The 27,007-nt window shown below is 38.6% G+C and overlaps 1 protein-coding gene across 2 annotated transcripts; it reads right to left on the bottom strand.

The window, feature by feature from the left end:
* Positions 1-452: 452 nt before the first annotated feature.
* LOC109238907 lies at positions 453-25,265 on the bottom strand. Of its 2 annotated transcripts, XM_019405396.1 has the most exons (8): positions 24,396-25,265; positions 22,588-22,643; positions 5,305-5,414; positions 5,052-5,211; positions 4,078-4,170; positions 2,861-2,899; positions 2,511-2,603; positions 453-669 (listed from the first exon to the last, which is right to left on the bottom strand). In XM_019405396.1, exons 1-8 carry the CDS (start codon positions 25,183-25,185, stop codon positions 619-621), a joined length of 1,392 nt encoding a protein of 463 aa, XP_019260941.1. In that variant the 5' UTR covers positions 25,186-25,265; the 3' UTR covers positions 453-618. The 2 variants fall into 2 exon arrangements, with proteins under 2 accessions (XP_019260941.1, XP_019260942.1); XM_019405397.1 differs by lacking the exon at positions 2,861-2,899 and having other exon boundaries at positions 2,511-2,642.
* Positions 25,266-27,007: the final 1,742 nt, after the last annotated feature.

Below are 27,007 nucleotides of genomic sequence, written 5' to 3'. Positions count from 1 at the left end.
AAATTAAATTATAAATCCACCTCTAGTGAACTGGAGGGATGAAGATTGGTGATGAGAGGTGAGCTATTTCTCGGTATGGTTTATCGGTTAAGGTGCCAACGAGAAAGGGAAATGTTGTTGGGTTGTCAGAGAAGATAGGTGGTAGGCTACGTGATAGAAGGTTTTAGCTGGTGGGAACGACAGTTCTCCTTTCCCATGGACAATGGTATAATATGGTGGTGAAACAAAGAACAAAAGGAAGGTAAAAAAAAAAAAGAAGAAAGAATAAGTGGCTTTATATACGTATCAAGCGCACGTATAACACAAGCCAAACACAAATCTGAAAATCATTTGGTAGAGGAGGATTAGTTCCAATCCGCACGAGACTAGGCAATTAAGGGGTCGTCCACAAAATTTAAGTTAGTAGAGTGTAATATACACATTTTCCCCTTCTTCTAGCAGTTAACATTACCTTTTACATGATAAATTTAATAATCCATTTGAAATATTCTGGAACGTTGTTGCATACAGTAGTAGTACTAATTGTTGTCCAAAGTCCTTCAGAGTATTGAAACATCATTCATCATCTTTAAAAATCATTTCATGTACGCAACAAGAGTGCAAAATTAAATTAGTGATTTACGTATACTTGTTTTCCTGTTGATGAATGATGTTATCCTTCGAGTACATCTGCAGAAGATAAGTGGAAAACAAATCAAGTAGATAAAGAGCACATAGTGAAAAACCAACAGATAAAGGGTAAAGGAGAAACAGCAATACCAAAACACATTTACGAAGGAAACAAATGTAATAATACTATGAAGGTAAAAAGAACCATATTCTATTTTAAAGGTTAACTCAAGCAAAAATAACAGCAGATAACCTAGGAGATAAGCATTGCACAGGACCAGTAGTCCAGACTGTTCCTGCTCAGAAGTCTCAAGAGAAAATCCAACAGGTTTTGATACCCATGGTAACAAGATACCTCTTTACGCTGCTCACTTTGGAAAGTATGAAAAATAAAGCAACTTGCCAGAGATTGAAGAGGTGAGGGTGAAATTTGTGTTGAATAAGAATTTCTTAGAGCCTTTAGGAACTCTTCCGCTGTGTGTTATTGGGTTTGAAAGGAACAAAAAGAAAACAGGAAATGGGGATGGGAGTAGTCACACAACAAGGAACACTGCTCCAACGAAACAACCAAGTCACTAGCATTAAGACAGCTTAAAGGTTCCATAGCTCTTTGGAGTTCTAACTCGAGTGATAACGGAATCTTCAGTCCCTTTTTATAGTTTCTCATTTCTTAAACCTTTGTATTTGCAAAAAAGTTTCAGTCTTTTCTTCTTTGAATTTTGCAATTTTAGAAAATCATCAGTTTAGCCTCGAGGAAATATTTTCTGGAAGTCAACCAAAAACTGGATTAGAAGAGACAGAAGGGAAGTACAGCACATGTGGACAGACTTTAATTAAGAGCCTCTACCAAAGCCTGACATTTGTTTGGTTCTTCTTTTCCGAAAAAAGTGAGGTTGGAAAACATCTCGGAAAAATGTTTTCCAATTTTCCAATGTTAGCTTGGTTTAAATGTTTTGGAAAACATTTCCTTTTGAACACATTTTCCTCTAATTTCCGAAAAATTACTTCCCTAGCAAGAGGGAAAAAATTTCCTGAAACTATCCAACAGATGGTTTTAACCCTCCCTACCACCACCCAGCTTCCCCGCCACCCACCCCCTTGGCCCCCCCTGCCCACCACCCAACCCCTTAGGTTCCCCCAAAGCCCCCACAATCACCCCTACTTCAACCCCTCTCAAACCCCAACCTCCATAGTCTTTTCCTAGATTATATATAAATGCTCTTGGGACAATATTCTCTGCTTGCTAACCAAACGCCGAAAAATAAGAAAACCACTTATCAAACACACCCTAAGTGATTAACATATCAGTTGGATAATTTTCTAAATAATCACTATCTTTAAGTAACTAGAAAATCTCCTCCTAGGGTTTTATAACACAGCTAACAACCAAGGTAGATGACTAAAAGTAATAGAGGAAGACCAGGGTTAAGAATAAAAACCCACCAGCCATGCCACATGACACTAAGTTCATCCAGAACTGAACTCTTTTCCTACTCCTACTAGTTACGCACACGAAAACACAGAGACACTTGGGATGAAATAACTTCCATATTTTGCTCAAGGAGAGGACAGAAGAGAGTATAAAATTATTTTTGAAAAGAGACAGGCCCAGATTAGAGCAGGTAAATTTCCTCGACGTCTAAGAGGGCATTGTGCACAAAACTGAGGATAGAGAATTGATGCCTTCTCCACACTGCTTGTTCAGATCTACTTTACAACGCTGAGGGCAGAATTCTCTTCTCAAAGCACAAAGAATAGGTAGAAATTTGACAGGAGTCTCCACTTCCCAACAAAAAATTGCCGCTACAATTGGAAATGTCACTCAAATAGATGCCCAATATCAATGAGCAACAAATTCTAGATTTACCAGATACAGAATAGAAGCAACAAACTAGGCATACCAGGCCCAGAGCTTCAGCCACACTTCTCCTGCTCTGATCACCACACACACGTAGAAGAGTGTTCATTAGGAATTCCCTCTGATCTACTTTTAAGTGTTTCTCAAGTCCACGAGCCACCATCTCCATCTCAGGCTGTAGAAACATGCAATAAAACAACAAATAGCATGAAATGGCCCTACACAGCAGTGCAAAGTGCATCGGCACCTTGAAATAGTGAGACAACTTGAAAACAATGTTTTAAAAGGCATTTTCGGGGCGGGCCGTGGGGCGAGCCGCACCAAAAATGCCCCGAGGCGATGGTGTGGGGCGAAAGCCTCAAGAGGCGTACGCCCAACAATTAAGTGTTTTAAGTGTTTCTCAAGTCCACGAGCCACCATCTCCATCTCAGGCTGTAGAAACATGCAATAAAACAACAAATAGCATGAAATAGCCCTACACAGCAGTGCAAAGTGCATCGGCACCTTGAAATAGTGAGACAACTTGAAAACAATGTTTTAAAAGGCATTTTCGGGGCGGGCCGTGGGGCGAGCCGCACCAAAAATGCCCCGAGGCGATGGTGTGGGGCGAAAGCCTCAAGAGGCGTACGCCCAACAATTTGGGGCGTACGTCCGGGCGTTCAGGGCGTACGCCCGGGCTTTTGAGACGCGTTTTTGTAGTGAGGCGTACGCCCCAAAGACTTTTTCAAATTAAAACAATATTTGTTGAATAAATCCTTCATATAATACCCAAATTCAAAAAAGTCAGCTTGTAATTACTCAAGTTTTAAAAAGAAGTGAAATGTATTAAATTTAAAAGTCAAGACCTTTTTTATTAATTGAAGCCCTAATTTATGATCTTTCCCAATTCTTTATCTTGTCCGCTAGTCTGCTAATATGTCCCAAAAGCAAAAAATATTCAATTTTTTTCCACAAATACAAAGAGAACTTCATTCTCCTTCGTAGCAGCAACTGCAAAATTCAAATTGCAAGTTAGTCATCCTTTTTGTTCCTCCATGTAGAAAGCTTTATTCTTTTCGACTCAAGTTATCTGTGCTTGTAAGTAGCGCTTACTAGATTGTTTTGACTAATTTTTCGTGGGGATGGAGCACATCTATATATAAATTTTTCACATATTTATAGTTTTCTTCAATTTTTATGCAATTTTACCTGTTTATAAATATTTACTGTAATTATATTATTTTATAAAGTATTAAAAATATTAAATACCAATGGGGCTTATGCCCCGTGCCTCGGGGCTTACGCGTCGCTGAGGCATATATAAAACGCCTCGCCTTACGCTCATGCCATTTAAAACACTGCTTGAAAAGATCACTATAGAGAGTGAATAATCTAGCTAGGATCATTGATAGCTGATTTCCTTCTTTTTTTCATATAGTAAATTATACCATCAGGCATTGGGATCAAGAATAAATTTATCAATTAGTTTTCCTGGATTTTTGTGTTTCTAATCAACTATCAATGTCGAGGCACTTTTTAAAGAATTAAAATAGCACACACCATGAGAATTACACAAACAGAGCATAAACCGCACGAACTTAACCGAAGTACAAAATGAAGAGAAGACGAACCGAGAACTCTTCAGGAGGAAATATCTGGTGAATTACACATATTTTAAACAGTTCCACGGCAGCTTCAGAATGATTTCCTTGCATTTCCAAGGCCTGAAAACAAAAAGATTCTAGTAGCATCAGTACAAGCAAAATATATTATATTTATGACCATCAATCAATTAGTTCATCATGCCAACTGTTTATTTTAGAGGGAAAACAAAGATGGAAGACAATCTTTCTTCTTTTGTAAGACAATAATTCTCTCAATCCCCAAATCCAAAACCAGATGTACTGAAGTACACATGCCGATACATTCAACATACCAGCGGCAATTGATGGATTGGTGGGAATTAGAAGAAACTACAGTAGGTGTTTAGTTTCCTACTTTTACATATTATACAACAGGGCTTCAAAACTGATGTTTTATTATCTCATCATAGAGGTTTCTATTTTTAAGCAAGGCTTAATTTCTTCCCTTATTAAAGGTAAAAGAGGAAGCATGACATTAATTAGCAACTGTTTATTTGCTACTCCCTTTCATTTTACTAGCCATTTAATAACATAGGGGCTTATCCCATGCACAAACATTGTACCAACTAGTCTTGGTTATAAGGAGTGTTCCGGGGATGAAAAAGGAAAGAGGAGGGAGGAGAATGATCAAAAATTGCTCTTGGGTTTAACTTACCAAAAAAAATTGTTCTTGGGTTAATTGTAAATCTCCTTTCTTGTCATGCCTAGAACTTGAAGAGGAGGTTGGAAATTGGTAACTAGGAGGGTTGGCTGGCCCATTAGGTTTTAACGGATCTCCATTTAATTCTCCTCCTTCGCTTCCAAATTCTACCAGCCATAGTTGAAGAAGAACCGATAGCTTTATCAAAAGTAGATTTATGCAGTACAACTTTATGGATGGATTAAGGTTTTTAATAACACAGCCTGCTTCAAGAAGTCCAAGGGCATAAATAAATTTAATTCCACGTGGAAGAAAAACTTACCCAAGCTTGCAAGAACCTTGACCTAGTGCGTGCAGCAACAGCTGCAGAAACCATTCTTGCAGCCCGAGTATTGTCAAGTCCAACATTATCAGCAAGCCCAGCAATGAAGTTTTGTGCTTCTTCACCACCAATTAGAACAAAAGCTGACTGATTTGCAGTGCTGCAGAAGAGCAAAGAAACAGCAGCTATATGAGGGTAAAAAGGATGAAAAAGTAGGGCATTTAGCAATCAAGCGTCGAGCAAAGCGAGCTACCTTTCACAATGATTAAGAACAAAGTCGATTGCCACACGATAAAGGGTATCCCGTGCATTCTCAGTATCAAATGAAACTTTCACGCCTGATACCCTCCCTATACATCGTAACTACAAATGGACCAGCATGTTAGCACAAATTGGAGTATAGCTTATAAATTATTAAAAAGTAAAAACTTTGTCAACAAGGAAAGTGGATATGAGACACTACCATCCAAAATATAAAGGCTATCTAACATGTAGTTCCACTAAATTTTTAAGTTTGAAAGAACATGGACATCTGCAAGGACAATATTATAAAGGTAAGCCATCCCGCCTAATAAACTTTCTATCTTGCCCTATGCCCCCACCGCACTGCCTTCCAAATAAAGAAGGCTATCTAACATGTACTTCCACCAAAAGAAAATAGAACTGTTCCTAGATCACTATCTTGCATTGTCAAAGTCTTGAAACTGACAAAGACTAAGAGCCCGTTCGGTTTAGCTGAATTTAAGTAGCTTTGAAGCACCAAGTGCTGAAAGCATTGTCCAAGTGTTGGCTGAATTTATGAGTAAGCAGTTACGTGTGTTGTGTTAGACTGAAAGTGCTAAGCTTAACAATCGATGTGTTTGGTGAAAAGGAGTACTGATAAGTATTTTTCTGCTAAAATGATTGAAATATGAGCTTATTATTGCAACCTTCTTAATTTTAAACTAATAGAAATACAAATTAAGTTGGATCTCAAATCACTTTATACTATATATCTGTAGTAAAGTTTTATACATTAACAATATCTAATTTTTTACACCATTAAATTAACCTACTAATTATCAATTATTTTACACATTTTCACATAGTTTTATCTCGTGGCAGTATTACATGAAATTAGGACCTCTTCTTTCTGCTTGCAACGACACACGAAAAATAACTGCAATCACAAAAAATAAAGTAATTTTATTAATCAATTGTGAGTACAATCATGTTTCTCCCTTGATCCAAATTATTCTCCGTGATTCGAAGGCTGAATCATCGTATTTCTCGAACTTGGGATAATGCGGAGAAAGTCAAGCATTGTGTGGATCTTCTTCTTGAAGTATTTTATTATCAAGAAGCGCCTGGCTACATCTTGATCTCTTTGTGATCCCAAGAAGAGGTTATGGGATATTCAAGATGATCTCCACTTCTGAGATCCTTTTTTTAAGGGAATATAGCCATTTTTATAGGAGTGACCTAGGGTTAGAGTAGGTAGCCTCCAAGCTAGAGTATTGGTAGAGTAGCCTCCAATTTACGATTTAGCTTAAATGTCGTATGTGCTTGATCCATTAAAATTTCCTTGTCTATAAATGCCCCATACTTCAAGGTTTGTCGGAGTGTAGGCTTCGCCGAAATTTGAAGACGAGACTTGAAGTAATCGACCATCGCAACAGATGATCTTGAAACTTGTAGTTTTCGATTTGCAGGAGGAAGAGGCGAAGAGCAAAATTGGTCCCACTGGGCGTGCCAATTTGTTTGCAACGAATTTTCAACACATGAAAAAATAACTGCAATCACAAAAGAATAAAGTTATTTTATTAATCAATTATGATACAATTCTGTTTCTCCTTGATTCTTCCTCCGAATTGTTCTCCGTGATTCGAGGGCTGAATCATCATATTTCTCGAACTTAGAATGATGAGGACCTTCCTGAGATGTATTTGATCTCCATGAAAGTCGTGGATCTTCTTGAAGTATTTTATTATCAAGAAACGTCTGGCTAATCTCTTTGTGAGTATCCCAAGAGTTTATGGGATATTGAGATGATCTCCATTTTTTTAGATCTTTTTTTAAGGGAATATGTAATCCTTATTATAAGAATGACCTAGGGTTAGGGTAGGTAGCCTTCAAGTTAGGGTATTGGTAGAGTATCCTCCAAGCAGCCTTAATAGACTCCTAAAATTTCAAGAGTAGAGTCTTGAATGTAAGATTTAGCCCAAATTTCGTATAGGCTTTGATCCATTAAAATTTCGATGTATATACTTTCTAATTCCAGAAAGAAGATTCTCTTCTCTGAAATTTATATGTTATCTATTTCATCTGATAAAGATCCTGTCTAGAAATAACGATGTGAGCGGCTTTAATAATGAAGCAAGATCAGATATGAAGTAGTGTCTTCAAAAGAGAATATTCCAATGCAAACAAGAAGCATAGATTATAAACCAAACGTTTTTGTTAGCAACTAGATGGAGGAAGAAAAATAAGAAAACGGGATTTGGACTTTCAGTTAGGGAGGGTACTGTGAGGTTTATAAACACATATAAGGGATAGTAATGTAAATTACTAGGCCAAACTCATCTATCTTTTAAGCAAAAAAGCCATAAGTTCTCCAACTTATAGCTTTTGGCTTGTTTTCGAAAGTTTTTGGTTTAAAAGCACTTTTTGTGTTTGCCAAATACCAAAATGAGTCAATGCTTTTTGGTTTGACTAGCTTTTAAGCCAATCCAAACACCCTCCAAACTGAAACCTTAAGTCCAACTTAAAAATCCACATTCTCTAACAATCAATAGAACTGTATCCACTGGCTGCTGCCCCCCGATCCACTCTCCCAGTAACCCAAGGACAGAAAGAAAATCTACTCACAAATTACAAGTTGAAGGACAAAAGAAAAAGGAGGGAAAAACAAGTTTTCCGAAACCTCCATCTTGTTTCTTTGTATCTTTTTTCCATTGTTGATGAATCACATTTCTTGTCCATATTTACCACAAGCTTTTTTTTTTTTGAAAAGGATTTACCACAAGCTTTTTCATAAGAAATCTTTTATTATTATCAAAAAAAACTGTCAAAATTATGTACAAGTTCAAGACATGGTTGCTCGTCATTTTCATATCATCCCAACTATCTGGCCCGCAGTGGATTCTCTCTAAGCAAAAAAGAATATACGGTAAAAAAATTGCTTGTGCTTTACATACGTCTCACCATTCCAAATAATCCCAAAATTTTTTTAGTGTTTTTTATGAAGTAAATTGCAGTAGAAAAGGCATCAAGAAGATGCAGAATTACAAAAGGAATCAAAAGCTAGCTCGAATAAAAAACCTACAAGGAGCTAGTATATCAAAAAGCTATAAACAGTAAAAAAGTTAGTTCCAAGCCATATCTATGTTAGAATCAGAGAGCTAACAATATCCAAAAAATTATCAACACTATTTACAAGAGAAAAAATTCATTTGAATAAATTAACTAAGCATCTAGCTTTCAGAGTGTAGGTTGGAGCTGAGATTCTTTCTTTGCATAAGCACCACAAATTTACTGCAGCTATCATTCTCCAAATTCTTTTGATGATTTTGTCAACTCTTGAAGAACACCAGCTACCAAAAGCTCCCGGATAGAATGAGGCATGATCCATTGCAGACCAAAAATGGAGAAAAGAAATTCCAAATAGCACATGCAACTAGGCAGTGTAAAAATAAGTGATCAAAATTCTCAAAGTTTTGGTGACACATGTAGTATCTGTTGACTAGGACAATACCCTTTTTTGCCGAGATGCGTTAAGCAAGCTTCATTAAGTGTCGTCCATGTGAAACATGCCACTTTTAGTGGTTGTCTACCCTCAAAACATGTTTCCAAAGATAGTCCACTAGCATACCATTTTGTGAGCATAAGCGGTTGTAGCTATCTTTGACAGTGAACTTTCGTTCCTTACAACTCTCCCACGTGATTTTTAACATGTTTGGCCGAGCTTTTTTCTTGGCCAAAAGTGCTTTGTTTTTTTGGTCAAAGGTATTTTTTTCTTCCCCAAAGTTAAGGTGTTTGGCCAAGCCTTTTGAAGGAAAAAAAGTGTTTTTGAGTAGAAGTAGAAGCAGTTTTTGAAAAGCGGAAAATAGTAGCTTCTCCCCAGAAGCACTTTCTTGAAAAGCACTTTTGAGAAAAATACACTTAGAGGCATTTTTTAAAAGCTTGGACCTCAAAAGTGCTTTTCAAATTGATTAGCCAAATACAAACTGCTTCTCACAAAAAGTACTTTTTTGAAAAGCACTTTGGAAAAAACCACTTCTCAAAATAAGTAGATTTTAAAAGCTTAGCCAAACAGGCTATTTGTCATATTGGTGCTCTAGAGTACTCCAGCAACCAAGAACTTCTAAGAGTGTGAGAAGATCATTGATTTCCTAGTCCTACAAGTTCCTTCTGAATTAAGGGTTCCAGTTGTTGCCCTCCCTGTGTTGAGCAATACTTGCCTTTTGGTTGCTGGCTATCTTATATAAACCTGGATAAGACTCCTTTAGTATTGTGTTTCCAAGCCACCTGTCCTCCCAAAATCTAACATGAAGACCATACCAACTTTGAATCAAATACTCCGGAAAAATTCCTTTCCAAACCCCTACCCCATGAGAAGTTGTGCATTTCCTGGTAAACCAGTGATTCTGAGCTCCATATTTGACACCTATGACATCCTTCCAATATCCTTTCTCATTTTGCCCATTTCTCCACAACCATTTCATTATGGACAAAATGACATGCTTTTCTTTCTCTACCAATCTCTTAATCTCCAACTTGTTGCTGCTTTCACTATACTAGGAAATATCTACTCTCGTTGGTGCCTTCGTGTTCCCAGTATTCTTCCACACACACCCTCCCCTACATCTTCTTCAAGGAACTCCAAATGAATAATTTCACAATTAGAAGTATAAGCCATGTGTCTCCGCCATATTATCCTGGTCATCCCTTCTTAAATAGCCTATCACCCTAGCTTCCCTATCATTTACCATAACAAACAATTCTGGGTTGTTAAGATTAGGAAATTATTAATAGGACAAGAGTTTATTTTGTAAATAGATCCTTATGGTCCGGCCCTTCCCTGGGCGCACATAGCGGGAGCTTAGTGCACCGGGCTGCCCTTTTAAGAAGGTTTAGAATCCCTATTATTGAGTAAATAGGAATAGAAATTACTAGGATTACTTTCCTTTCCTTGTTGGGATTACTAGTAAACACAGTATAAATTCCAACAAGCTCGAGAGAATAATCAAGCAATCCATTTTATCGTTCCATGGTTGAGAAAATAATTGTTCTTCATGACAATGGTACTTAGGAGATAGTTTATTTACCATCGATCTAAACAACAATTGGATGTCTCGGGGTGTTTACTATCAAGGTGGGTGCCGATCGAAAGGTTGTTTGCCTGAAAGCTAGACTAGTAGCCAAGGGATGTACTCAGATTTATGGTCTTAATTTTGGTGATACTTTTTCTCAAATAGCGTAGATTGCATCTGTTCGCCTCCTTATTTTTGTGGCAGCCATGTTTCCTTGGCCCCCTCATGAGTTGATATCAATAATGCATGCCTTCATGTCGAATTTGTTGAGGTCTACATGGAGTAACCACCGGGATTTGTTACACACGGAAGTTTGGATTAGTATTGCCGATCTCTTTATGGACTCAAGCAATCACCAAGGATATGGTTCGGCCATTTTACATTGTTGCCCACCATTTGGCATGCTTTGAAGCGAAGCTGATCGCTCCATACTTTATAAACATTTTCATAATGACAAGCATATACTCTTGGTTATTTATGTGGATGATATTGTTATAACAGGTGCTGATTATGGAGGCATTATTCATGTTAAGCAACATGTTGGCAGTGAACCAATGTCCAAAGCATATTCTCTATGAAATGAAAATTCAACTATGGGATAAACTAACTACTTCCTAGGCATTGAGGTGGTGCAATCCAGTAGTTGAATTTTCATTTCATAGAAGAAATACATTTTGCACATATTAGACGAAACTAGCATGTTAAATTGCAAACCTCTTGATACTCCTATGGACTCGAATGTTAACATTGTTCTGCGATGAGGGAGCTTTTTGATGAATCTAAAGTCGTTATCGCAGACTAGTTGGCATCTCAATAATCTTACGATCACACGAAACATTTCATCTATTGTTAGTGAGTTAGCAATTTCTCCAAATTACATGTGACGATCATTGAGATGCAGTAATACACATATTCTGATATATCAGAGTTTCACCAAAGCAAGGTCACTTGTATGATTGGGTATTCTGATGTAGACAGCAAACAAATGAGGCCTAAAAGAGCCTAAAATTTATCACACAAATTATTTTTCACCATGCAACTTGTTTTAATTCAAAATCGAAATTCGGAGGGGTATTCTTAATTCACATTTCACATACAAGAGACTAATTTTGTTAGTACCAAATAATCCAAAAGTCTCCTCCTAGCAAAACAAGACTAATTCCCTTAAGAAAGTCGTCACGCCATCCATCATAGGGAAAAGTGACCCGGTTCAACACAAAATGTTCCTCGGGAAAGAACCGTAGCATAAAGAAAACCCAAGAAAATAAAATAATGAAAACTACTAAAACAAATAATTAACAACAACAACTAATATTAAAGGAAGAATAAATAAAGGAAGAAAGAAAAATTAAAATAGGACAACAAAAGTGACTAATCTGCACATATATAGCTACTCACACTACGCTCGACAAGAGCACATGATACACAAGATCAAAACAAGTCCGGCAAGGGCACAAGATATCCATACAACAGAATAAGCCGGGCAAGGGCACAAATCAAAGTAGCGATGTATAGATAAAATGTACGCGACCCCCAACTAACAACATTGCAGTGTCCTCACTGCACAATATCAAAAATAAAACACATGTAGTTTGAGCGTCTCCCTGAGGTCTGCATCAAACTAGCAGACTGTGGGAGGAAGGTTGATCACTGTTGTGCTGAACTCACAGCCTCATCATCACCACCAGCAGCATCGTCTGACATGAAGGAATACTCCTCGCTATCATCTCTAGCCTCCACTGGTATCTTCCTGCCCGGCTACCCCCATTTGAAGATGGCCTTTATGCCTCTCCACATCTTGATCATGAATTTGCTCCTTTTCTTGTTCTTCGCCTTCTCCTTCTGGAAATCTGACTAAAGATCTGCATGCGCCTTGGCCAAGTTGCTCTAGGTTGTCTCGAGTTTGCCAATTGATGCTGCTATCTTCTCCTGAGACTCTGCCTGACTTTTCTGCGCATCTCCTCATGTCTTCCGTGGAGAAGTACTCAGGCCCAGGCTGGGAGGATGAGGGCCCACTAGGGAGCTGTGACACTAACTCCCGGATGGATGTCAGCTAGGAGTTCAACACCCCAAATGGTCCGTTAGGTGCAGCTGCCCTCACCTGTTATGGACTAAAGCATAACAGGTGAGAGTCAGAGGTCCATTTGGTACACTAAATTGGAAGTCTCGAGTACAAATTAGTTGCTAAAAATCATGCCACAAATGAAAAATTCTGGGCATTTGAACCATTGGACGAACACCGCAGATGCGGTCTCGCACCTGCGAAATCGCAGGTGCGATTTTGGACAGACTAAACAAAACCGCAGATGCGGTGAAAATCCGACAGAATCGGGACCGCTCCTGCGTTTAATCTTCCGCAGGTGCGGAAACTGGGCAGACTGGCAATTTCCAGTAGCTTCGCAACTGGTCCTTCCCGGGCCCGTTCAACTTGGTTCTTTGGCCTAATTGCAGTGTTTTAAATTGCTTAACAAGATTCTATTGCCCGACTAACATTGTGTTGATTTTGTGAAGGTACTTTGAGCTAAAATGGACCCAAGCATGAACGAAAATGCTCCGCAACATCATGAAATTGAGGAGGTTGATGATCCATTTGATAACTCACGCTTCATGTCGGCTGACTGTCAACGCAGATATTATGACAACCTCGTCACAAAAAAGATAATGCTTGAAAAGGGGATCGCCGAGGAGAAATTGGCCGAACGGCTCCCAGATTTCTATGCCCGTCTCAATGCCTCCGGATGGTCATGTTTCGTTCCCACTCCATGCGCCAATGAGGAGTGGGTACGCGAATTTTATGCAAATCTTAAGCGCACAAACTTCGCCAACCCACAACTCATCAGTAGAGGAAAATTAGTGAGGTTTGGGATGGAGCAAATAAATGGCACCCTTGCGATTCCTAACTATCCTATTGAGCCGTTGCGAGAGAAGGATCAGGAGACAACGGGGAATGGCTTGTCTCAAAACTCTACCCTCCAAGCATGAGAGCAAAATGGGGAAACAGGAGAAAGGGTTTGAAGTCAATTGAGTTTACAGCTGAGTCAAAAATATGGCGTTACATCCTCTGCAACAGGGTGTCACCTTGTGGAAATGTCTCAGATGTCTCCTACACCAGGGCCTTGATCATTGCATGCATCCTGGACGGCATTCCTGTGAATGTCGGTTACTATATCCTGCCTGCGGGAGCTGAGAGAGTATTTGTTGGACAATAATGCAGGGTTGATATTCCCTTCGCTGATCACACAGTTATGCATGAGGGCAGAGGTTGAGGTGCGTAGCACCGATAATTGGTTGCCAACTGATAAACCTTTTCATCCACTGAGAGTAACAGGTTAGGGTAGTGCGGTAAAAAGCAAGAAAAGAAAAGTCACCACTACTGCTGCTGGTCCAGAGTCATCCTCACAGGCAGCTGCACCTGACGGACCATTTGGGGTGCTGAACTCTCAGCTGACATCCATCCGGGAGTTAGTGTCACAGCTCCCTAGTAGGCTCTCATCCTCCGAGCCTGGGCCCGAGTACTTCTCCAGGGAAGACATGAGGAGATACTTAGATGCGCAGAAAAGTCAGGCAGAGTCTTAGGAGAAGATAGCAGCATCAGTTGGCAAACTCGACACAGCCTAGAGCAACTTGGCCAAGGCGCATGCAGATCTTCAGTCAGATTTTCAGAAGGAGAAGGCGAAGAACAAGAAAAAGAGCAAATTCATGATCAAGATGTGGAGAGGCATAAAGACCATCTTCAAATGGGGGCAGCCGGGCAGGAAGATACCAGTGGAGGCTAGAGATGATAGCGAGGAGTATTCCTTCGTGTCAGACGATGCTGGTGGTGATGATGATGAGGCTTTGAGTTCAGCACAGCAATGATCAGCCTTCCTCCCACAGTCTGCTAGTCTGATGCGGACCTCAAGGAGACCCTCAAACTACTTGTGTTTTATTTTTGATATTGTGCAGTGAGGACACTGCAATAATGTTAGCTGGGGGTAGCGTACATTTTATCTATACATAGCTACTTTGATTTGTGCCCTTGCCGGGCTTATTCTGTTGTATGGATATCTTGTGCCCTAACCCTCAGGGGTTGGCCTGGTGGCAATAGACTTGAGCCTTGGGGTTTGCTCCCTTTCAAGGTCTCAAAAGTTCGAAACCCACTGGGTGCAAACAATTTATGAGGGCCATCGGACTGGGTAAATTAACCGTGGTGCACTTGCGGGAAACTCCTTGCTGAAGGCCTGTGCACCCCCGGGATTAGTCGGGACTCTTAGAGACTCGGACACCCGGTGCAAATCAAAAAAAAATAAAATAAAATAAAAATGGATATCTTGTGCCCTTGTCGGGCTTGTTTTGATATTGTGTATCACGTGCTCTTGCCGAGCGTAGTATGAGTAGCTATATATGTGCAGATTAGTCACTTTTGTTGTCCTATTTTAATTTTTATTTCTTCCTTTATTTATTCTTCCTTTAATATTAGTTGTTGTTAATTATTTTTTTAGTAGTTTTCATTATTTTATTTTCTTGGGTTTTCTTTATGCTACGGTTCTTTCCCGAGGAACATTTTGTGCTGAACCGAGTGACTTTTCCCTATGATGGATGGCGTGACGACTTTGTTAAGGGAATTAGTCTTGTTTTGCTAGGAGGAGACTTTTGGATTATTTGGTACTAACAAAATTAGACTCTTGTATGTGAAATGTGAATTAAGAATACCCCTCTGAATTTCGATTTTGAATTAAAACAAGTAAGTTGCATGGTGAAGAATAAGCAAACTCTTGTTTGAATAATATTGCTCTAGATGCTCTTATTAGAAAATGAAATTGATCCGTCTTGATTAATTCATGTGCCATGTGTGTCAGTGTTGTATAAATAAATCTTGTGTTTACTTCTATCGTCTAGAACTTGCCCGGTTGGTCTTTCAACGCTAATGTTAGTTATGTTTGGTTGGAGGGATGACCTTAGGCATTCTTTGTGATATTTGTAAAACCTCTTTAGCCTTTCAAGCTTACCATTGCATAAATACTATCACTAGTACCCTATTCGAGCCTTCAACCTTTTCTTTGGCCACCTCATTACAAACCTTTCCCCTTTTGTAAAATAATTCCCTCTTTTGAACCCATTCCTTCTTGAACATTGAGAGTGAGGCAAAAAGCCTAAGTTGGGGGTGTGGTGTCAAAGTGAAAATTGGTAAGGTTGTACATTGAGTGTAGGAACATATACCTCAAAGTGTTCTTATTAAATTATTCAAGCTCCAAAAGAAAAATATGTATATAAAAAAAACAAAAGAGAGAAATATATGTATGTATATAAATATGGAGCCTTCAAGAAAATTAGAGAGGTATGTAAGGTGGTTCTATGTTGGCAACTAGATGCCAATGAGGCTATGTGGTTTGAAAAGAAACAAAGTGCAAAAAGAAAGACAAATGTGAGTAGTGTTCAAGGAGGGTGTAGTCACTTGTATCCCAAATGCTTATCCGACCCTTCCCTAAACCTACATTACAAGCTTAAAAAGTTTTTATGGGATCTCCAACCGAATATTCTTGAATAGCCGATGAATTAAAATAAGGGCAAGCTTATGGATTGGTGAAATTGATACACCCGGAAATGAGTAAGTTGAGCATATGTAGTGGATTAATGCTTTTGAGTCACTTCTTGAGGCTTATTCTTGTCACTTGATTATTTTGAAACTCCCTTGCACTTCTTGAAGTTGTTTTTAAATGAGGGAGTTATTCGGGTAAGATGCACATACTTGAACCTAATTATTAGTACCAACCAAATCCATAAGTATAATGCTTAATTGGAGAATGTGATTTGTAAATGCTAGCAATATGACTTGTGCTTTAAATGGTAGAACCTCATTGAACTGTTGGTTTTGATTTGCTTGAGGACAAGCAAAAGCTTTAAGTTGGGTGAGTTTCAAAACGACATACACCCCCTCATTTAAAAACTACTTCAAGAAGTGCAAGGGAGTTTCAAAATAATCAAGTGACAAAAATAAGCCTCAAGAAGTGACTCAAAAGCACTAGTCCACTAGATATGCTCAACTAACTCATTTTCGGGTGTATCAATTTCACCAATCCATCCTAATTCATGTGCCCTCACAAGAAAGAAAGTCCCAAAATCACTATATTTACAATACTACATGTACGACATGGCTGGGGACTTGTATATCTTCGAGTTCCCAAACAGGAACATGGCTGAACAAATCATTCAAGGAGAATGGAGATAGAAGAATCAAAGGCTTTTTCTAGAATGGTGGAACCCCATTTGCTGGTTGTATTCCCACCTCTCTTCCAGTTAAAACTACTTGGATTAGAGCCATGGGAGTACCTATGCACCTGTGGTCACAAAAGATTTTCAAAGAAATAGGTGAACTTTGTGGTGGGTGGATAGCTACCGAGGAAGAGATAGAACTCAAGAATCATATGAAATGGGCTAGGATCGAAATTGCCGGAGACAGTCGGAATATGAGGTTATCATAGAAAGAGAAGGGGTCAAAAATTTTATTCCAATCAGGGCGGAAAAGCAAACTCGATTTGAGTTAAGCTCGCCGGAAAAGGTAGAGTCGCCGGAGTCTCTGAAGGCTACTGGAATATTCAATGGGTCGAAACCATTGGAAGACCTAAGGGTAAAGACCCCCTGCGTAATTAATGGGAAGGACAGCCAACTGCTGTGAACGTTGGAAGCAGTAAAAGCTGCTTTGGATTTATTGTGGAGGCAAGTGCCAGGCATGCAGATGGGGTAGGGGAAAGAAATCTGTTGGGCTCTCCTAGGGTTGGGCCAGTATCAACATTTGGGCCTGATTTTTCAGCCCAAGTCATTTTTAATGACTTTCAACAAAGCCCCTCAGAAGACTTAACTTATGACTGCTGCTTAGAAGAACCGAAGACTGTATCTAACGTAAACCAGCCCCCCTCTCTGAAAAATCAACCGTCAACTGGAGAGCATTCTGAAAGAGCAGCAAGCTACACTGAAAATTCAATTACCTGCATGGTGACAGAAGAAGAAACTGGGGCAGGGTTACAGGGAGATAAGGTAGTAGATGCTATGGCCATTATCAGTGTGGGAGAAGACCAATCAAAAGTAGAATCTGGGCAGCAACTACAATTGAGCCAACTCAATTCAGGGATCAATGATGAAGATTGGGGAGTTGAAGAAGCTACTCCTATCTCTGTCCAGCACCACAATTCATTTCCAGAAAAAGAGATGAATGCAACACTTAGGGTACATCAGAATTTAATCAGATTGAGTAAGATGTTCGGGATGGATTTTCAGGGGCACGAAGAAGAAGCATTAGAGCTTCTAATGCAAATCGACAGTTGTAGACAAAGTAGAAGGATGGAATCAGATTCAGAAATCAAAAAGAACAGATTTAAAGGTAAGAAAGAGTTGAAAGATCTAGTTTCTTTTGATGTCAAGTTCAGAAGTAATGGAAAAAGAAGTAGGGGGAACATTCTGCCAATTGTTGAATTATGCTGATTAATTTAGTATCATGGAATGTCAGGGGTTTGAACGATTTGGCTAAGAGGAGGATTATAAAAAGTTTGGCGAGGGAGTGGAAGGCAGATATTATATGCTTTCAAGAAACAAAATTAGAGGGGGATATAAAGGAGGTTATTAGTCAGGTTTGGGGAGGGAGATGGGGTGAGGTATGCATGTTTGGAAACCAGTGGTACTAGAGGGGGTATTGCAATGTTATGGGATTGTAGAGTTGCGAAGGTGAGGTGTTACAAATAGGAGCTTATACTCTGACATGTAAATTCAAGTCTTGCGCAAAATTTCGCATGTCATATTACAGGAGTATATGCTCCTAATTGTGACATTGAGAGGAAACCTGTATCGGGGGAAATGGGGGCAGTAAGAGGATTGATGGAAGGGCCATGGGCTGTTTGTGGTGACTTCAATGTCACTAGATTTCCCTCGGAAAAAAGGAGCTATGGTGGAGTTCTCAGATTTTATCGAAGGCATGGAACTTATTGATCTCCAATTAGAAGGGGGAACTTATTGCCCGTTTGGCCAAGCTTCTAAAAACACCTTATTTTGAGAAGTGCTTTTCTCAAAAGTACTTTTTAAAAAAGTGCTTTTGGTGAGAAGTAGTTTGTGTTGGGCTAATTAATTTGAAAAGCACTTTTGAGCAGTAATTAGTGTTTGGCCAAGCTTTTGAAAACTGATTCTAAGTGTATTTTTCTCAAGAGTGCTTCTCAGAAAAGTGCTTTTGGAGAGAAGCTACTTTTTTCTGCTTCTGCTTCTCCTCAAAAGCACTTTTTTTCCTTCCAAAAGCTTGGCCAAACACCTCAATTTTTGGCCAAAAGTGCTTTTGGCCAAAAAAAGCACTTTTGACCCAAAAAAAGCTTGGCCAAACAGGCTATCATACTTGGTTCAAAGGAGATAATCAGATAATAGCATCCAGAATTGACAGAATCTTAATTTCAGAAGATTGGGATGATAGATTCAGGAACATAAAACAAGTAGTCCTACAAAGGCTGATTTCAGACCATGTTCCTATCTCACTACAGTGTGGGTCTTGGGAGCAAACCAAATCCTACTTTAAGTTTGATAACTGATAGTTGAATACTGAAGGCTTTGTAGACGGGATCAGAGAATGGTGGACCTCTTTTGGATTTCACTGGAGGCCAGATTATGTGTTAGCATGCAAACTCAAAGCTTTAAAAGGCAAACTCAGAGAATGGAGCAAAAGTAGCCGAGGAAACTTGGGGGCTCAAAGAACCGAGCTTCTAAAACATTTGGCAGTCTTTGATGCCATTCAAGATACAAGAGCATTGACTGAGGAGGAATCAGTGAGGAAGGCTTCTACCCTCATGGAATATGAGGTACATCTGAAAAATGAAAAAGCTGCCTGGAGGCAAAGATCTAGGGCTCTGTGGCTTAAGGAAGGAGACAGGAACACTAAGTTTTTTCACCAAACTGCTAATGCGTGTAAAAGATGCAACAACATTGATCAACCAGTGGTGAATGATGAAACAATTGAGGAACCAAGGAGAATCAAGCTTGAGATCATCGAATTCTACAAGAATCTTTATTCAGAAATAATGGAATGGAGACCTTGAAGTCAATTTCGACAACTGCCCCACAATATCAGAAAAAGAAAAAGAGCTTTTACAAAGCAACTTTGAAGAACAAGAAGTGCTATCTTATTTGAAGCTATGTGCAGTAGATAAGGCTCCAGGGCCTGATGGATACACTATGGGTTTCTTCATCAAATGTTGGGACATTTTGAAACAAGATATCATGGACGCTCTCCATAATTTCCATTCTCAGGAACTGTTTGAAAGAAGTTTCAATGCAACATACATAGCCTTGATTCCTAAGAAGATTGGAGCCAAAGAACTCAGGGACTTCAGGCCTATAAGCTTAAATAGGCAGCTTTTATAAGCTGCTTTCGAAGATTCTAACAGAGAGACTCAAAAGGGTGATTAACAAATTGGTGGATGCACATCAGATGGCTTTTATCAAAGGAAGACAAATAATGGATGTTGTTCTAATAGCAAATGAAGCAGTAGATTCAAGAAACAAACTAAAAAACCAGGAATTTTGTGCAAACTAGACATTGAGAAGGCATATGATCATGTGAATTGGAGATTCTTGTTGAAAATGCTGGAACTAATGGGCTTTGGGAAGAAATGGATCAACTGGATGAGAGCTTGCACATCTTTAGTTAAATTCTCCATTCTCATTAATGGATCCCCAGAAGGTTTCTTCCCTGCACACAGAGGGCTCAGGCAAGGAGATCCCCTATCTCCTTTTCTCTTCATAATTGCTATGGAGGGGTTGAACAATATGATCAAAACTGCAAAAATCAATGGATGGATCAAAGGGTTCGACGTAGCAAGAAGGGGCAACAACAATCTGGAGATTACACATCTCCAATATGCTGACGACACTCTAATTTTTTGTGATGCAAAAGAAGAACAATTGAGGTATTTGAGAATCATCCTGGTCTTGTTTGAAGGTACTTCAGGATTGCATATCAATTGGGAAAAGAGTCATCTGTATCCAATCAATGATGTGCCTGAGATGAGCAACTATCACTGATTTTGGGAGGTGTAGTAGGATCTCTTCCTGCTATCTATCTGGGCATGCCTTTAGGTGCTAAGTCCAAGTCCAAGGAGATATGGAATACAGTCATTGAAAAATGTGAGAAGAAGTTATCCAGATGGAAAGCTCAGTATCTTTCTATGGAAGGAAGATTGATTCTTATCAATTCAGTACTTGACTCACTTCCTACATACATGATGTTACTCTTTCTCATCCCTGTAAGTGTTATTCAGAGACTGGATAATCTCAGAAGATCTTTCCTTTGGCAAGGAAACAAAGAAAAGAAGGGGTATCACCTAGTGAAATGGAAATCTCTGACGATTGGCAAAACAAAGGTGGGCTAGGCATCGGAAATTTAAAAAATCAAAACAAGGCTCTTAAGATGAAGTGGTTATGGAGATTCTCTCAAGAACCTCAATCCTTATGGAGTAATGTCATCAAAGCTAAGTATGGAGAGGAAAACAACTGGGTTTCAAAGGACGTCAATACAACATATGGGGTTAGTCTATGGAGATCCATCAGAACACTCTGGCCTATAGTGAAGAGCCAATCATGCATCAGAGTGAAGAGTGGTACCAAAACTTCTTTCTGGAAGGATAATTGGATGGGATCTGAAGCTTGATGGAACTATTTCCTGATATGTATGGTCTAGCTCAACACCAGCAAGAGACAATAGTTGAAATGTGGACCCCTCAAGGTTGGGATCTGATACTTAGAAGAAGGCTGAATGACTGGGAGCTGACGAGGTTGACTGAACGTTACAAGCAACTGGAAGCACTCAAAGGCCTTCAAAATGGTAGGGATGCACTATGGTGGAAGGGCCACAACAGAGGAATCTACAAAGTAAATGAGGCTTACAAGATGCTTAATCATACTAATGTACAGATCACTATCTGGCCATGGAAACACATCTGGAAAGTTAAGATACCTTACAAGGTATCTTGTTTCACGTGGTTACTTGCAAAGGAGGCAGTCTTGACCCAGGATAATCTTATGAAGAGAGGGATCCCATTGTGCTCTAGGTATATTTTATGTGGGGAAACAGTTGAGACAGTTAGCCATCTATTTCTACACTGCAGGATCACATATCAACTATGGAAGATATTCATTAACCTCAGAGGTATTTCATGGACAATGCCCTCTAAGATTACTGAAGTGCTCACTAGTTGGGATGAAGCTGGAACTGGAGCTGGAAGCAGAGATAGATGGAGGACTATCCCCGCATGTATATGGTGGACAATATGCAAGGAGAGAAACTCTAGATGTTTTGAGGATAGTAGTAATTCAATACAGAAGATCAAAATGAATTGTGTCCTTTTTTATTTTTGGTGTAAACAAAAGTGGCCAGAAGATACTGTATCGATCCTAGAAGTCCTAGAACACTGCTAGGATTGTAGTATATCATTTTGCATATCATAAATATGGTTTCAGTACAACCTATGTACTGTTATGTATCAATACACACAAATGTTACCTTCTAAAAAAAAAAAGGATGGTCCATTCCTCTAAGAAAAAACCTCAATGAGTGGGGACTCAAGGACTACATGCAGTTGATAATGCCCTCCTCTTACTCCCATCCCTGGCAACATATTCTGGAAACCCCACGCTAACGAACTTTTCTCGGTTAAAAGTTGTAATAACTCCATCACTATTTCCTGCTTGACTCCTCGACCTCGGAAAGCAATCTAGAACAGCCATGCCCCTTGTAAGGTCAAATATTTCCCTTGGAATTGTAGCTTATGGGAAATGCCTCAATCTTGATAATGTTCTAACGAAGGAATATTCATTATGTACTGGTGCTCTCTTTGCAAGAATGAAGAAGACGCAAACCATTTATTCCTTCATCGCAAAGTCTCTTCCCGCATCTAGAACTTCATTTTTAACATCTTATCCACAATTCATGCCAAGATCTACTTTGGATTTCCTCCTAGCTTGGCATAAAAAATGATTGACTAAAGCTTCTTCCAAATTTTGGAATTCCATCTCCGCCGCTTTGGAAGGAAAGAAATGCTAGAGTTTCTTAAGACAAAGGACAATGTAATTAAGCTTAAATTCAGTTGTATATCCTTTTTTTAGTTTTGGTGAAATATGGGTACAGCAAACTCATTAAATAAAAAGGGGCTTCCAAACAAAATCAAGGAACTAAACAACTATGCGAACATTTCATATTTTGTAAGAAAAAAGAAATGAGAAGCCATTAACATACTGACTTGAATTATATCATCCTCCAAAATGTCCTTCCCCGTCATTCTATTGTCCAAGATGGCTGGAAAGCAAATTTGTAAACTGTGATTTAAAAGGAAAATCATAACTAACAATTATCGGGGAAGCTTGAAAACGTCAAGATCATATGTTCTTCCCATATGAAACACAATATGCAATAGTTACACCTATGACATACAAGTCATGCGAATCTAAAACCCATTCAATATGATAACTATCCCGCGACAGCAAAAGTGCATTTTAAGTTAAAGCTTCAAGAATGTGGTAACTAAACTTAAGAAGCCACGACCGACTACTTATTGTCTGCTTGATATGTTCTTTAGGCCTTCATCCACACAACAATTCAACTTATAACACTTTATGAGTGCCCAATGAGAGAACTCGTTGGATCAGAAAAATGACAGATGACTGGCAGACATACATAGAGGGAGAGAAAGAGAAATGAGTGAACCTAGTTGAAGATACGTATTCACCTTTGATGTTGCTAAATACCAAAAAAATGCAATTGGTATACCACCTACCAAAAGAATGAGATGAATAGATATGAAAGAACCTTCAAAGGAAGACCTTTCCTCTTTTTTTTTTGATAGGTCCAAAACAAGGATCTTTCCTTCAATTAATAGAACCGAACAAAATGCAGCTCTTCACCCGTACAAACCTATTCTTTGAATTGCCAAATGCCAATCACAGACAAAAGATCAATGCACATTGTACAGGGCCTAAGTCTTCATCTAACAATATTTTACTAGCTACACGATTTAGAAATATCGGGAATAGGATTGAGGGGGGGTTTTGGGGGGGGTTTCTAGTCCTAAAGGGGAGGGGTCTAAGGTAATGTCTTGGGAGGAAATGGCGGCAGTTATGGGGAGTGAAATATCCCATGTATACATGGGGATTGTAACACCATTACAGTCCCGGAAGAGAAAGTGAACTGTAGGGTGTTGTCAAGGGCAATGGAGGAGTTCTCGGCGTTTATTGAAAACCATTTTCTTATTGATCTTCCTTTAACAAATGCTTCTTTCATTTGGACTAGGTTGGAGGATTCTACATCCAGATTGAGACTTGATACATTTCTAGTGTCTACAATCTAGGAGCAGTCAGCCCCGACTGTAATACAGATTCCTTTCGAGGTTGACATCAGACCATTCACCTATCATGCAGGATAGAAAAAGAAGTACGAGAACTCCTTTTAGATTTGAGAACATGCAATTAAAAGCAGCAGAGCAAACTTTAATGAGAAAATGGTTGGATGATGCAGTAGCTACAATGGTGGGAGGCCCGTCTTCCAAGCCAGGAAAGGAGTTGAAGTTGCTCAAAAAAGATATAGAGGTGTGGAACAAGGAGGTTCTAGGAAGGGTAGAGGTGAAGACGAGACAATTAATGAATAAGATGAGAGATTCAGAAAGGGAAGAGGAGGGGAAGCAGTTGGAGGAGCGGGAGAGAGAGAATAGGGAGTTTGAAGAGGGAGCTAGCCTCTTTGACATTAGCCCAAGAGACTAGTTGGAGAAATTAAGTTTCTATTTTAAGGATAGATACTCTCAAATTTAAGGACCCTTTGTATTAAAACTCACTCTTTTACAACTACCATATGCATACAGGGAGAGCGTGCCAAGAGTTCTAGTTCTAGTTAAAGCTTCTAGATATGACTATTAATCTATCATACTAGGAGTTCATGTCTTCCATTCTTCAATGGATAAAAATGATTCATTCACTTAACTTAGAAAATATAAACGATAAGATTATTAAGATGGAAAAAACAGTCACACAACTAACAATAAGCTGGAAATAAACTTACCTCGAATCAATCTATTGGCCATTCTCTGATACTCCTCTTGATTCTCTGCTCCAACTTGATCCGAACTAGAAGTCGAAACAGGCCACCATTTTGGCAACTTCTCCACCGAGCTCTTCTTCCTTCGCCTCCTCGAAAACCTAATTCGACTTCCCCAGTCCCAATTGCTGTTTCTGTCTTCACTATCCAACACATTTGGTTTCTTCCTATAAACTGTCTCATTTTTGGCAACAAGTACTTCTTTTCCACCCAAACTACGGTCTCTTTTATACACTAATTCAACGTTGTTGTTTCGTTCGTTGTTCATTCGTAACCCTAGAACTAGAAGCTTAAAAATAGCCCTAAGAGTGAAAATAACTACGAAACTGGTAATTACTAGAGTACCTAGGAATTGAACGGTGGACCTTCTGCAGGAGAACAGAACTCTACCGTTATTGCTATCTATACGGATGAGAGTTTGCAAGTCTTTAATGGCGGCTCGGCTAGAGTCGACGAATTCGCTGAGCTTCGAATCGAGAAGGTCCTTGACTGAGTACAAGGATTTGGTAGGTAAATCATCGACGGTGAGAATGAAGTGGAGGCTTTGATCGGTCGGGGGAGGAGAGGTGGTGTCTTCGGTGAGATTAGGATAGAACTTTTTAAGGAGACGGCGGCGCAGATGGCGGCGACGGGGAGGAGAGGGGGAAACTCGTCGGGAAATGACGTAGTGACGGTGGTGGTGGAAGGAACTACATCGCTCTGTAGAAGTGAAGTGAATGGACCTGGAGGGTGAGATATACAGAGAGAGGTTCATGGCATTTGTGTTAAAGTGCAATTGCAGGGAGCTGCTGTATTACTTGACATGCCAATACATTAACAAAAAAAAACATGCCAATACAAAAACATGAGAATGAGACAAAAACAAACACAAGCCAAACGCCTCTTTGCAGTTTGGATTGTGTTAGTAGAATATTATGTTTCTCTTTTATACGTCCTTAATAAATATTAATTAATTAGACTATTATATTTTTATTTGTATCTTAAGCTATAATCTTTTTTTATTAAATATTTATTTTATTTTTATATTATCTTTATCTTCAAAAATAATTATTACTAAGGGTAAAAAAGAAAAAAATAATTAATTTTATCTTGAACTTCTAAAATAACAAATAATTTAAAATAACTATTTTTAATAATTACGACTGTTAATATGAGATGAAGGGGTAGCTTTTAAGGGAATGCTTTGCATATAAGCAAAATAGAATAAGTGCATGTTTGACACATTCATTGAAAATAAAAATAAATTTGAAAAAATAAATAATGACTTCTTAGTCTCCTAAAGTGACAAAGTGTCTGACCAATATTAAGCAAGATAAAGGTACAAACCCAACCACTATATTGCACAATATCATACTTATCCATGTCCATGTTGCGAAGCAATCTTAATTTGTACTATCATATAGAGCAACTTAGAAAAATTAAGACAAAATTACAGAATAATGCACTCCATAAGTTAAGCTTGCACTATTTTAGCCCAGTTACAAGTTTGCAAATGTCTAGCCAAATATCAATAAGATCTTTTCTTTTCTCATTCCCTCTAATTATAATAACCTCATTTATTCCTACCTACCCCTATTATAGCTCTCTCCTCATTTTTCACCCATAAATATTTAATTTAATTAATGAAAAAGAATTATATGCAAACAAAACTGAAAAGAAAAATCGGTTCCCCATTCAGTCAACACTCATTCGTGCCTTCTTCCATAACCAATACTTCTCTGTTTTTTTAAAAAAAATTTGTATATCTTCAGGTTTATACATACCTATCACAACTGCAAAACGCAAAAACAGACGCGAGAAACCTAAAATTTCATCTCCTTTAATGCTAATCTTGTTAAATTTCGGCTATGATTTTGTGAGAAATTTGGAGTGGGTATTGTTTGAACTTATTAGAAATAGTCTAAGTAGGTTGTATACAAAGTTTGAAGTTATTTGCTGGAGATTTGGACTAAGTTTTATACAAGAATTGCAAGTGAACAAAAATTTCGTCAGCGATGCTTATACATATTTATACAATGTTATACACTTTTATACAAAGAGGTACAGTATGTATATAATTGTATAAAAGTGTATAAAGATGTATAATCACAGAGTGAAAGTATTCTTGATACACTATGTATATAGGTGTATAAGAAGAATGAGAAGAAGAAGAAGAAGAAAATACGAGAAATTCACCAAATGCCTGTAAAAAATGTATCAACCTTGGATATAATAGTGTATAAGCTGTGTTTATACACTATATACTATTTATACAATATTATATATTATTATACAAAGGAATCCTATCAATGGAGCTTCACGTGTTCTTCTTCTTCTTCCTTGGGCATCCTCTGAAATTTAACTCAAATATAGCCTAAATCTACTCCAAATCACTTGGAATTAAATTTTTGAACTTATCTTAATGATTCCAATCAATTGAGACAACACCCATTCCAAACAATTAACAAATCGGAAAACTAAATTTTTGAAATTTAACTCAAATATAGCCTCAATCAACTCCAAATCACTTGAAATTTGAGTTTTGAACTCATCTTAATTACTCCAATCAATTGAGACAACACTCATTCCAAATAACT

The sequence above is a fragment of the Nicotiana attenuata genome, unplaced genomic scaffold (genome assembly GCF_001879085.1).
Source record: "Nicotiana attenuata strain UT unplaced genomic scaffold, NIATTr2, whole genome shotgun sequence".
Lineage (NCBI taxonomy): Eukaryota > Viridiplantae > Streptophyta > Magnoliopsida > Solanales > Solanaceae > Nicotiana > Nicotiana attenuata.
Note: the sequence above shows the minus strand (reverse complement) of the source record. Positions and strands in the feature narration are given on the sequence as shown.

Excerpts from the sequence above, each read along its gene's own strand:
- LOC109238907 (XM_019405396.1), bottom strand. The coding sequence starts at position 25,185 with ATGAACCTCTCTCTGTATATCTCACCCTCCAGGTCCATTCACTTCACT. Across the intron at positions 22,644-24,395 it reads GGCCAATAGATTGATTCGAG|CCATCTTGGACAATAGAATG; the intron begins GTAAGTTTATTT and ends TTTGCTTTCCAG. Across the intron at positions 2,604-2,860 it reads CTCGTGGACTTGAGAAACAC|TTAAAAGTAGATCAGAGGGA; the intron begins TTAAAACACTTA and ends CTTGAGAAACAC.